Here is a 13642-nt window from a genome sequence, read left to right as displayed (position 1 = left end):
TTGGTATTAAGCATGGTGCCTTTCTATGTTGTCTGACTGAGAATGTTCTTTTTTATATGTACCCTGATTGTAGGCTAATGATTTTGGGACCAAACTTTCTGCAAAGCTTTTTGAACATGAAAATTCTTGTGTGTTGACCTTAACTCATTAGAAAAATCAGAAGTCTTAATCTAAATGTTTAAATATTTATCATGTCAGTTGCAATGTTAAGAATTTTCAAGAGCTATAATTTTTCAGTCAAACTTCCATTTTCACTGTCTTCGGAGCATCTCCTATTGTAGCTGGATTCATAGGCTTGTCTTGTTACTGGTGAAAAGACAGAAGAAAAGTACGTCTGTGAAATGAACTATAATCACAAGGCATCATGCTCGGGGTGTTTGAATTCCACCTTCATTCTAGCTTCAGAAGCTTTTAGCTGCAGAAGTCTCAGATGCAGCCCAGGTCACCCACTGAATTATGACATAATCCGAGCAAGCACATTGACTCAATCATTGCTTCTCCTGTTTTGACCATGGAATCCTCTACATACCTGTAATTGAACAGAACATGAGGCTGCAGTGGGACAGCCAGAAGCCAGACATCAAAGACGTGCCAGAGCAGAGACACTATAGAGACAGTATATAAATGTTACGTTTCTCTCTCTTCAAAAAGAAAGGCTGTTTGTTTACTTGGGTTATATTGTTTATCCCCAAATGCAAACGGTAACAGCAGCAGGAAATAGGTTAACGCACTTGCCCAGAATTGACATCTGAGGTTTTTAGCTCTTTGAATGTACCACATAATCTGAACCTGTACCTCCCCGTTTCCAGCAGAGTCCCCTAGCCATGAGGCTTCAGGGTATTGGAGTTTAGGCTTTTCTCAGTGTCATTTTTGGGAGATGGGCGTTTTCACCTCAAAAAAAGAAAATATTCTAGAGGGGAAACTACACGGGAAGGCAATCTGCCATCTTCTGTTGATGTATTGGGGACTGCTGTATGATTTAGGTGAACTCCTGGGTTCTGGTTCCTATTTTAAAGGCTAGCTCTGTATTTTCCATTTAGAAACTCATGGATTAAAGGAGTTAAATGACTCTAGCAGGGACAGGAGCTTAGTGTGTTGCTTTCTGGTTTCTAGTGGCCTCTCTTCAACAGAGTTGACCCAGATTATTCCATAGTGTGGTGTTCATAGCACTCTCCTAGACAGGAGCAAGCTGTGGGGTTAATCTGCTTGAGCATAGCAAGAATTTAGCCTACCTGCTAATTGAACAGAAGACCTTTTCCCGACAGTAGGAATCTACTCTCAGAAAACTTCATGTACTCTACTGAAATTGGACAGAAGAGTGACTAGAGCAAGCCCGAACCAGGTACCCACTTGAGGGCATGCTGTGTGTGCTTAATGGTTTGTGTCATTTGGTATGAGGTGGCTCCCTGATAAAAGTGCAGAAGCACAGTGTTGTACTCTGGAGGTAGCCAGTGAATCACCCCGCTGAAGCCAAGTGTTTGCCTTAGATGCTGCAAAGTGTAAGGTGTGTAACATCAGTTTTCAGTTTGGCCTTATGTCTCATTTTTGTTGTGCAGTGATTGTGTAATTTGCTTCAGGCTTGTTCCCTACAGTTTGTGTCATAACAGAAGGATTTTGCATTATCAAATGTCACCTTTTGAATTGTCAGCTTTGGGGAGTGTTTTCTTCACTCATGATAACTGTGTAATAGTGTTACTTCAAAATGTATTTCATAGCTTAGAAACCTACATTTGAACATTTTGTTTGTGAAACTGCATGTCGGTGTTGGTAGATTTAAATGAACACCTCTAATACAGACATAAAAATAATTTTATGTAGTGAGTGTGAAGAAAGGAAGTCCTGTAGGACTGTATTCTCTTTCCATTTCTTTGCGTTGTTACAGAAGACCTTTTCATCTGACCAGAACAGCAAACTCACTCACCTAATGCAAGAATTGCATCTAAGAGAGTAAAACTTCTGTGGGACAGATCTGTTCCGTGTGAGGGTTTGGGGTTGTTTGTTGGTTTGTGTTTTTTTTTAATAAATCAGCAGTTTTCATTAACCTTTTACCTTTAAGAACAATATTTAGCCCTGGTTTTGCACCCTGGAAGTACTCTAGTTGTGGAGCCGATGTCATTCTAGATTTACCTAGTTTCCTCTCTTTCTGCTGAATCACGTAGAATCCTGGATTATGGGGTTCCTGGAAAGCTGAGACACCCCATGTCCTCCTAATTTAGTTTTATGTCTTCCAGTTAGGAATGACCACTCCCAAATTGGTCCCTTTGAAGAAGAATATGTGTGGTATTTATTTTAGATACTAGAAGGACTTCAGCTGCTTATGATAATAATAATTTTTGTTCTACTTTGGTTTTATTTTAAATGGACATCTGAATCTGCATTGTATTTGTTTATATAATTAGCTTGAAGCCTAGACAACTCAGAGGTTTTCACATTAGAGTACACAATACTAGTAGATTCCAGGGACTCAGAGCAGTACATCTTTAGAGGTATCTGCCTTGGATAGAAATAAGAATCTGAGTTGGGCACTGAATTTTCTTTTGGCAGTTTTTTCTGGTATTAATTTCTTGCTTGACTTTCTGACACTATGTGTCATAATACTCAGTCACAGTTTGCACAAACAGGATTTTATTATATCCACAGTCTTTTATGTATTTTCATCCATGGTTTTAAAATACTTACCCTAGAATTTGGTAAAATTGTTTCAGCATTTATATGTATGCTATTGATTTTCTTAATCAATACATCATTTTACATATATGTATTTATATACATTATAAATGTATATAAATACATTTACATAAGTAATATTCAACATGTCATATTCAAGTCATAATCTGTACATAGGTATATATGCACACCCATATGTCTGTGTATAATAATTTGGGGCAAAATACTAAGAAATTTTCACAAGAGGGCGGGGAGCTTCTCTGAATGCCAGTTCTGAGACAGCAGAACATGCCAGATAATTTTGCACTCTAGTTTCAAATCAATGTAGCCAGGTAAGCATGCACAGAAAAACCAACTTCATTAGTGTCGTAAGTTGAAGATAATGATACTGAAAAGGCCTTTACAAGTAATTATACTACGTAATTTCATTTTTTAGCACAGCTGGGGGGGGTAGGGGGTGGGGGTGGGCAGGGAGTTGAGGTTAATGCTTGTTCCTTCCAAGATCTCACTTCTCTGAATCAACATGCTCTTTTGTAGAAGCCACTGTCTACGCACCAAGAACTGCCAGCTGTGGAGACTCACTTAGGCTGTTTGACGCTTAACCACAAGTAGAGTAGCTATCAGTAGAAGTGCTTTAACTTTTTAACTTCCCAGTCTGCTGCAGTGTTACAGTGTTATATGGGGGTGAGGGGTGGAGGGGTGGTAACAACTGTTATGAATAAAAAATACATTTCGGAAAAACTACGAATTCTAGTGGTAACAACTGTTGGATGATTAAATTGCAGTTTATCCTGAATGTTGTCAATCAAGTGGAGCATGATTAACCAGTATATACAAATAATTAATATTAGTCTGAAAAAGTTGCGGATCAGTACTGCTCAGCTTAAGTGCTAGGTATTTAGGCTCTCCTTGAGGAAAAAGCAAAGCAAATACGCAGTGCAGTTAGATTAGAATGAGTGCAGATTATTTTTCCTGCTAAGAATAAAAACATTTTTGTCAAGGTATCTGTGTTAAGAATAGTGTGTCATATTTGACTCCCTTTGAATTGCAATGATTTATGGTTCACCTGATATTTAAATTGGAAGACTATGAGGGAGAGAGAACAATTTTTTGACATAACTCTTCCACATAGTTACTAAACAATTGCCCTAAGTCTAAACCTAAAACAGCAAACAAAACAGAACAATTTAACAATCTAGGCTGCACAGTACAAAGTCTGTGTTGTATTTCCACATTAATATCTTTGATTCATTGGTACTTTTTTTAACAAAGTAGGATGGAGTCAATTCCTGTGCGACACAGTTGCTTCAGAAAGAATATATGAAAACTTTATTGTTGGAGTATCTCAAAAGAACTAAAATCCTTCTGCAAGCTCCAAAGTGTAACTTTGTGTTGTGGTTTGCACCGTGCAAAGGCATGGACTTGCAGTCTTTTTTTAATCACAAAATTGCACTGTGGTCTTTGTTTAGAAACAGGTGAAATGTAAGTACATTTAACATCTGAACATAGAAACCATTGTCACCTTTTTCCTTTGAAAGTATGTGAGGCCATTATAAAAGAAAACTGATAGCTGTATTAACGATAAAGTGTTACAGGAACCTGTCATCTCTGCACTTTGCCTATGAGAAGGGATTTCATGTCCTTCCCCCCGCCCCCCACCCCTCAAAAGTGTATGTATGGTTTCATGGGAAAGATCAGGATCTCCTCAGGATGTAATCTTTAGAAATAACTGTAGTTAGGCTTCATAGCTTTCTGCTCTTTTATCCATTATTCCAAAGCCTCTATGGATGAAACTGATACTTTTTTCCCCCCTGCTTTTGAAAGGAACTATGTGAACATTTTACCTTCAGCTTTTGCTTGCGTTTGCCAGCTTGCAGTCTACTGATAGATTTTTGTAGCCAATTAATACCTGTAAATGGATGTTGCTGCATTGTCAGTTGCCATTTCCCAGCCTTTGTGGCAAAAGTGCATGGATGGGGGAAGGAATTGTTTGTCAAGGTTAATTTAGAGCGGAAGGAATATGCTAAACTGACAGTACTGAAAACTGAAGTCTTCTGATGGCCTGTGTCCCTGCAGTGTTCACTGTTCCTTCTTGTGCCACTGCCCCAGCTCAGGCCTAACAGTAAGTCTTGCGTTTGCTTTTCTTTGTTAGTACTTGCTTTGATTACATTGCACCTAGTCAATGTAAAGCTGCTGATGCTTTGTGACAATGTTTTAGCGCCCTTTAACCTAAAGTACTAGTTTGGAAGTATTTCCCAGGCACGGCTTACAAACCAAATGTAGACCAATTGTGACTGTTGTTACTGGCCTTTGTAATTAATTGTAGCTGCTGGGAGCCCAAAATAAAACTTTGAAGTCTTAGCCATTATGTAAAAGACAGAGTGGTGCAACTATTTGTGGCATCTGGGACTATTGATTTGCTGCAGCCTGGTGGTGTTGGAGGGCCGTGCTGCTACGTCAGCTGTGCACTCTATTGTTTCAGCTGCCGTGGCCTTTGTGTTTGATCCTGTCAGTGCTTGCGTCAGTGATGCATATCATCGCTTGTGTGATGTCAAAGTGTGGGTGTTCGGTTATAGAGCCATAGTTAACCTAATGCGCTGCAGTAAATCCTGAATGCTGTTTCCTCCTGGGGATAACAGTGATTCATCGCTGTTCACATTAGACTAATGCTAAGTATAGCAGCGTTCATGAGCCGCAGTATCCACGCGGATTAGTATGAAAGTCATTGCAGCTCTCCAAATGTGATGGATGCCAGAAAGTGTGTGTTTGCAGCCAGGTCTGTCTGTACACCTCTTTTCTTAGGTATAAGCTGATTAGCAGTTCAGCTACACAGGTAAATCCTACAGAAGGATCAGGCTGAAGTAATCCTTTATAGCTTAATTATGCTAATTAACGTAAAAGCTTTCAACTGAAGAACTCGCATCGCACCAGCCAACGCCAATCGGTAGGCTACAGTAAAAAAGAGAGAGCACAGGAGTCCTGCGGGACGGCTAACGGGAGCCTTCCTCGCCGGGCTGGCCGCTGGTCTGGCTGCCGGCCGCGGCCCGGCGCGGGCAGGGCGGAGCGGCGGTGCGGGGCGGAGCGGGCAGCCGCGCACCTGAGCGAGCCGCCCAGCCCCGCCCCGCCTGCCGCGGCGCGCCGGGAGCAGCCGCCCGCCCGCTCGGCCCGGGCGCAGCGCAGCCCGAAATGAGCGGTAAGGTCTCCCGGCTGCCCGGCTCGGCCGCCGCGGTGGAACACAAAAGCAGGGCGCGGCGCTGCAGGCGGCCCCCGCGGCTGGCGCTCGTGCGGCGGCGGCGGATGGGGGAGAGCTGAGGTGGCTGGAGAAAGATGTGGGGAACCCGACCGCTGCCGACCCCGCCGGGGGCGGTGCGCGGGCCCGGAGGGGGGCCGGCCGTGCCGGGGGCCGGGCGGGCCCGGAGCCGCGCCGGGAGCGGGCAGCCCTGGCAGGCCGTGGCCAGCCCGGGCGTTACGGGAGCGGGCTGTGGGCGGTGACTGCCCCGGAAGAGCATGGGCTCACGCAGGCGGCCGGCGAGCGCTGCTCTGCGCCGGGAGCGCGGGGTGGTCACCGCCGCCCAGGCCCTTTTATGAGCGACTGAAAATGGAGCCATGCTGGATGCCGGGCAGGCGGTGGCGGCATCCTCAAATGTTCAGGTGTTGCTATGTTTAGATCGGTTTGTCACGGTTCTAGCGAGCGTGCAGTGCTGTTGATTATGCTGCACGTGTATGGTGCCCGTAATGAAGCATGACGAGGTTTTTACAGGCTGCTCAAATAAACGTGTTGGAGAAGTTAAGCTGCTGCTGGTGAAGGGGAGGTATTCCTCCGTTGCTGGGAAATTTTTTTAACGTATTTCCTCTTTCAGGACACGTGTTCTACGTTTTGTGTGATCTTTGATAGGCGCCTTGAGTTGTTATATTTTATTTTTTTTTAACTTAGGACACAGTGCTTACCTAAAGGCAAGTTTTCCCTTTCATAGCAGCGAAATAGCAGATTTCAGGACAATAATAAACAAAGTGTGGTGAAACAGCTGTTTCTTGGGTTCAGTTGAGTTTAGTAAACCTCTCCTGTGTTTGATGAGTCATTTTTGAAGAATAAAACAAAATGTTGCAATGTTTGTTCTCTCTCCCACAATGCTGCTTTTCCACTTCTTACATAAGAGAACTTGTATACCTGAACGTATATAAAAGGTTTGAGACCTTCTCTTACAAAAGCCATCAACATCCATAATACAGTGGTTTGGATTAAGTCACTTCCATTTGTGTGCAATATAGACAACTAGTTGTTTGCTTAACACAAATTTCCTGATGCTGCTGTTGGCTGGTTCTTTACAATCGGTCTCACTTCAGGGTAAAACACACCGGCTTTGTCATGGACCTGTGTAGCGATACCTAAAAGCATGAAAATTCCTCTTGCAGTGTATTTCACTGAAATAGAACAAGATCTTCACAGTAGTTGTTTCTAAAAGGAAAAAAAAAATAATCTGCTTTTACACTGTTTTACAGCATTTTACCTTTACAGGAAAGCTTGGGTTTTTTAAAAATTTTTGCAGGTAGTAATATGCTTTCTGCCAAGAAATCGATAATTTCACTGTAAAAATGGTGCTTTCATTAAAATACATAAAGTCTGCCAACTTTTTTCCCATGCTTTCTGTTTTCTTGATTGTTCCTCTGCAATCTAACTTCACTCCGCAGCCACTTGAAAATCTAATCAGAAGTAAATTGGAGTTCACCCTTAGATCTTTAATATATTTTCATTAATTCTGGAACTTCAAAGTGCTAAAGATGGAATGTGAGTTTTCAGACTACTAATTTGACTCTGTTCTAACATTGCAGTAGTTTTTTAGGTTCATACATTGCCTTTATGTGTTTTATTTTTGTGACTGCCACGTTATGGGTATACTGATAATGGCTTTGTGGATCAACCTTTGTACTGGATCGTAGATAACTGGGGTAGGGATTTTTTTGTTTGTTAGATTAAAAGCACTAAATAAGTAAACTTGAAAAAGATTGTTCTTTAGATATTTAAAGCAAAACAAAACAAAAAAGCCAGACAGAAATATCCACCAGTCCACAAAGAAACAGGCTGTTCATATTAGAGTTCCTTCATCCCCCAAGGACATTGAGTTTGCTGTAAAAAGTTCAAGTAACTGAAGTCTTAGTTCTCAATTTACCTGAACCTTATATAGTTCAAAATTGTGAGTTTACTAAAAGTCACAATGTTTTGTATTCATTATGGAAAAACTACATGTAAGCAATACAAGATACAAGCTGTGTTCTTACGTAAGAATGTAAACTGAGATTTGGTTGAATGGTAGCTTACAATAAATATGCTCCCGTTACTGTTGACATTTTTTAATTTATTGTAAGCTAATGCTTTGAAGCACTTTTTCAGCTTCTCATTCACATCTTTTTTACTTCCATTTCTTTTTAGTACTTCATACTCGGGGAGAAACTTTCACTGAAATATTTTTGAGTTTCAGCTGAGCAAAAAGACCTGAAGAACGTTTGGTTCTCAATTTATAGCTTACTGTAGTCGTTATATTTTTTGCTGTTACACAGTTCAGTTAATCTTTTAATTAAGGCCTTATTATTTAAAAAGTCTCTTCAGCCTCTCCCCCAGTTGTAGGTTAAAATGTCAATAATAAAGATGTGATTTTTTTAGGTAGTAGATTTCAAAACTTCCATATCTTAATTCTAAATAAGTCCCTATAGTACGTGTAATCAAGTTGGATTACATGCTACTTTTTTAAAGAATGCTTTTTGTTCTGGTTCTCTGCTCTTGGCATTTGGACAGTTGTCTTTCCTTTTCTGTCAAGGTAATACTTACCAAAATGATGTATGCTAATCTTATATGCTGCACTTCGCATTTACTTAGTACTTTCCATTTGCAGATCTTAACTGAGTTTATAAAACATTAACATGTAACTGTGAATTCCCTTTTCAGAAGCATTACAGAAATTTCACTAAGAGTTGGATTGGTGCTTTGGTTAGCATCACTACACTGAATTGGAAATGTAGAGGATGTAGCTTGGAGTATCTGAATCCCAACCTTATGCACTTGCCACAAAGCCTGGTCAGATTATATTGTGTTTCAGTTTTTCTTTGATAATTAAACTTCAGCAAATATTGCCTTATGTATTTTTGAATACAGGAATCTAAGAATATCTGTAGTCTCTCCCTCTTGAAGCCTGTGCCAGCATGCTTGCTCTGATAGAGGCTTGGTATCAAATACTAAGGGGGAGAGCATAAGAACAGGGCAGGCACACAGAAATAGCTTTCTTGTTTCTAGCTTTCTGAACCAAAAGTAATACTTGTTTTTTACAGCTCTTAATGGATTACCTCTTGCAGTGTGTTTAATTTCTCCTGAAACTAACCTTTGGTTTCCACAATGTTCTTAAAGCAGCAGTGTGTTACACAGCTGTGTGTTTGAAGAGGAATGAGAAATTCCTTGGTCAGCTTTAGATCTTTGACCTGGTGATTTAATATCTCTGGTCCTTGCACATGAGAAACTGAAAATGATCTATCTTTCCATTTTTAGGCAGTTTGGTTTTTTTAATAGGTCTTTTACTATTCCTCTGCTGCCAGCCCTTTTGTTTTTTAACTATCTTCAGGTGGAAGTATCCTGGTGTCTTTGATTTTTTTTCTGATAAACAGGAGAAAAGCCTGTAAACTTTTTTTTTTTTTGGGTCATTTTCTAGGTCTGTGTGTTCTTTTTGAAAGGTGGAGACAAACATAGCGCTCAAAAGTATTGAGGTACAGCGTGGATTTATACCATAGCATAATGTTTTCTGCTTGTTCTCTGTTCTGTTAGTAACGATTTTTAATGTTCTTTTTCTTTCTGCAAATGCCACTGACCAACGCTTGGCTGATACTTCCTTAGAAATATATTAGTAACTTCATAGTGTGTTTGTTTATAGCTAATTTATGGCTTATCACTGTAAATAAATACTAGTTTTGTCCAGGTACATTACTTGGTACTTACCAGCAGTATTTCTGCTGCTTTTTTATCAGTTGGTCATTGAGTACTGTGAGATTTTTCTACTAGCTTTCTGAGAGCATACCAAAAATTTGTTACCTCGCTGTCCATTTCCTTTTCCAGTTTGCTAATACATTGAACAGGTTCTTTGTGTGCCCATGGGACTCCGATGGTCACTCTAGGCACTTAGAAAGCTGATCATTTACTTCTCTTTGTTTCCTGTTCTCCAGCCAGTTAGTTAGTTATTCACTAAAAGCCCTTTTCCCTTTTTAACTGAAGACAGCATTACTTCTTTAAGAGTCTTTGAGAGAGATTGTGAAAAGCTTTTGGAAAATCCAGGTATGTGACAGCATCCCTTTGTTTTTTGAAGGTATCAGATTTTCCAGGCATTACTTCATCCACAAATGCCACCTTAACACATTCCCATTGTGTCATACTTATCTAAGTGTCTACGAACTCTGTTCTTTCTGGTTTGCATGCTAGAAGGATCATCAGGGTATCACAGCTTTTCCCATTAGTAGGAGTAGACTTACTGGTTTGTAATACACTGGCTTTCCCCTGGGACCTTAAGTCAGTGTTGTGTTTGCCACTCCTGTGGGACTGAGACTACTTCAGGTGATAAGACTATAATAATAGAGCAGCAATTCTGTAATTTTCTTTACAACTCTTAACTAAATACTATCTGGTTTCAGCAATTTGTTTCAAATATTTTTTTGTTTTGTTTATGTTTTAAAGTCTCTTTTGTTGTCTTTCCATCTTGGGATACTTCTTTTGAATTGTTACCTCTTAAGTTTTTACATAAGCTCTTCTGTGAGCTTACTGACAGAGAAGGGAGAAATACAGCTGGTGGATTATTGTAGTTTCATTTCTGGTGTTTTTTTCCAAGAGTGCCCTTTGCTATAATTTTATCTGTACAGTTTGTTGCCTTTGTTTATCCATGTTATTTTGAATATTTTTCACAGAGATATTGCAGTTCAGTATGTTCTTTCAACTTTGTCAAATGATTATATGGTGCTGTACTGAGTATTTCTGTAACCCATTTAGGTCCTGCTCAGGTTCCAATGATGTCCCCAAATGGTTCAGTGCCTACTATTTATGTGCCTCCTGGATATGCCCCACAGGTATGTCCCTTCATTTCATTTTTACTTTATTTTGATGCAGATTATGGGAGTAGAACCATAATAGCTAATTCAGTAAATTTATGTGTCAAGTTTCAGAGTCACTGTGGTCAAGCAAGCAAGTAAGGAGACATGTCCCATAGTATCTCTGTGATGGGAGACTTCTCATGCTGTGTATGTGTCTGTTTAGTTATGTGTTTACTGCTTACCTGACAATACAAGCCCAGTTCCTTACTGAGTTCAGGATGCCAATGTACTAGATGTCCTTTGAATATAAAATACAATCATGACCCAGATAGCTCATTGTGCAGGACCTGTGCTGATTTCTGTGTTAGCAGATGTTTTCTCTTTCTGCTGATATAATTTTATATATGTACATAGTTCATGTCTGGGAAGTTCCCTGCAGGTAAGGAGTAAAAACAGGTCCATTAGAAAAAGTGTAGCAAACAGGATGGAAAAAATGTCAGCTGTCCATTGGGAATAAATTACCATATAATACATGTTTCCACAGCTTATCTGAAAATGGGCCTCTCGTTTTCTCACTGCTGTGCGATTCCTAATTTAGATGTCTGAAAATTAAATGTGAGCTAGATTACCTGGCCAGCATTTAAAATAGATTAAAAGGGTGATTCCTCTTGGCTATTTTTGACATTTGTATTATAATGAGAGGGTGTGACCTTCTAGGTGGTATCTCTTTCCCTCAGCTATAGAACAAGTCTAAGGGTTAGTAGGTCAACCTGGAAGTTAGAGCAGATGAATAGCTCTCTCCATGATGTACATCTTGAGAAAGAACTTAAAAGAACATCTCATTAAATTCTGTTGTTGTGACCAGCCTACTTCTGACTCAGCATGCATCCCATGGTGTATACTGAGAAGAGACTACAACACATAAAATGCAACCAGAAAACCCACAGTGTCTAGCAGATGTTGGACTAATTATCTGAATGGCATTAAAAAATTGTCCTCTAGCAAAAGAAAAAACTACTGGCTTGGGCAGTCTAATACCATGTGGTTCTAAGTTTCCTCTGTTGAAAGTTGGCTCATAAGTTGATTCGTGTATCCTCCATAGTTGAATTCCCAAACAAGCAGAAGAAAAATTAATTAAAAATAATCATAAAAGTCCATTTAGCTTTAGGTCATAGTAAAAAGTCTTGATTCCTATTAGAATTCATTTTTAAAGAACCAAAAGAATTTTTGACATAAGCGAGATTCTGAATTTTACCGTATTTCTTGAGTACTTAATCTCAGTTGATGAAGTACTTAATGTTTAAAAAGTTGGGTAACCTGTGCCAATCTGAATAATATTTATAAAATGAATTTATCCTTCAAGGACCGCTTGCAGCAGACAGGCTGAAGGACTGGGCCTTGCTGAGGCAGGCTTGTTAGCCTTTCCTTGGAGCTTGTTAGGGCAAGCAGGTGGTGTGCTAACACACCTCTCTGACTTTTGAACTGAAGGTGCCTCACATCTCTCCAGCTCAGAGTACAGGTGGAATGAGCTCATGTCTGCTGTTTTCATCTGAGGAAAAGTATCATAGTCCAGGGAAACCTGTAGTTTATAAGACTTCCGAAGTATTTACTGTTGACAAAACATACCAGCCATTGAGGTTTATGGTGGAAGCTCCTGTTACAAGCGAGATTTGATAGTAGTCTTGCAAACAGGAAGGTCTTAACACTATTGAGCTAAGAGTTATCCCAGATTTAATGCAATCCCAGCCAAGGAACTTCTGTGGTTTCTTCAGCCGTAGTAAATTTTTAAATGACAGCAACTGCAGATGTATCTTGAGAGAAATTAGAAACCAGCTAAATGTCTAAAGCCATCAGTCTGAAAGAACACCTTCAGCATAACCATCTTTTGTCTATCCATTTTCATTTAGTTCTGTTACGCATCTGCTTGCTTCAGTTCCTGTTTGGCAGTGATACAGCGTACTGTCCTCTATTAGAAGTAGGGGATAACTACAGAATAAAGCATATTTATTCTTCTTATATCACATAAATAAAAAGCAGTTCATAAGTTGATTTCCTTTTCCCTTCCTCTTCTTTTGGAACTCTAGTTGTAAATCTCTGAAAGCACATCTTCATTCATCCTCTAAGCTGTCTATATTCCCTGTCTGTAGTGAGTTTTCCAGTGATGTTTGTTTGGCTCACTCAACCAAACAGGCCTATGCCAGAACTGCATGTTTTGCTAGCATAATTAGGATAATAGATAGCTTGTTTACTTTTTTAACTTAAAATTTTATGATTGTCATGATCTCTTACTGCTTTTTGGAGGGTTTTTAGCTGTGTAGCTGCCTGGTAGAGGCCTAACATTGAATTCATGTTTGATTTAGGGGCACAGTTACAGACTTGCCAGACTCTTCATTTTACACTATTAATGTCCCTGCTGCTATGAATATTTTTGAGTTACTTAGGCTACTAGCAGACCCAAGAAAACAAATACATTGTAAACTAAGTAGTCTGTTTTTTTTAATAAAAGCTGCTTCCTACATAATCTGAATCTGCTTATAAAATCATGATAAATTGCAGGTTGGGTTTTTTTTTGTAAGCAAAAAGGACTTAATTAAAACTACATTTCAGTGTTTAGAGAATTTCATTGGACAGCAGAAGTTTTAATTATATTTACTGCTGTTAATATATCCTCCCTTTAGGACACCACACAGCTATGGTTGCACAGACTATAAGAGTGGTTGTTCTGTCCCAACAAGGGACAGTTTCTGTACACTGAAAATAGTCAACCCATTTTTTAAAGTCACACGGTATGTAGGTGTGTTAAAGCTGTGTTCACTTGGATTATTTATATTAATTTCTGGCTCTCTATTAGGTAAGTAAGGGGGGATCAGCTCCATTGTGCACATACTTCTATGGCTTCTGAATGTTATTCATATGC

General features: G+C 39.7%; 1 protein-coding gene across 6 annotated transcripts in view; it reads left to right on the top strand.

The window, feature by feature from the left end:
- The window catches only part of FNDC3A (fibronectin type III domain containing 3A), a 127069-nt gene that overhangs the window by 59531 nt on the left and 53896 nt on the right, over positions 1 to 13642 (top strand). For 5 of the 6 annotated variants that reach the window (XM_055701850.1, XM_055701851.1, XM_055701848.1 and 2 more), the window contains one exon: positions 10685 to 10761. In XM_055701850.1, the coding sequence (XP_055557825.1) occupies positions 10685 to 10761 (77 nt within the window). Of the gene's footprint in view, positions 1 to 5838; positions 5861 to 10684; positions 10762 to 13642 lie in introns of those variants that run through there. The other variant, XM_055701852.1, reaches the window with a different exon arrangement.

This window comes from Falco cherrug, chromosome 2 (assembly GCF_023634085.1).
Source record: "Falco cherrug isolate bFalChe1 chromosome 2, bFalChe1.pri, whole genome shotgun sequence".
NCBI lineage: Eukaryota > Metazoa > Chordata > Aves > Falconiformes > Falconidae > Falco > Falco cherrug.
This window is presented reverse-complemented; position numbering and strand designations above follow the sequence as displayed.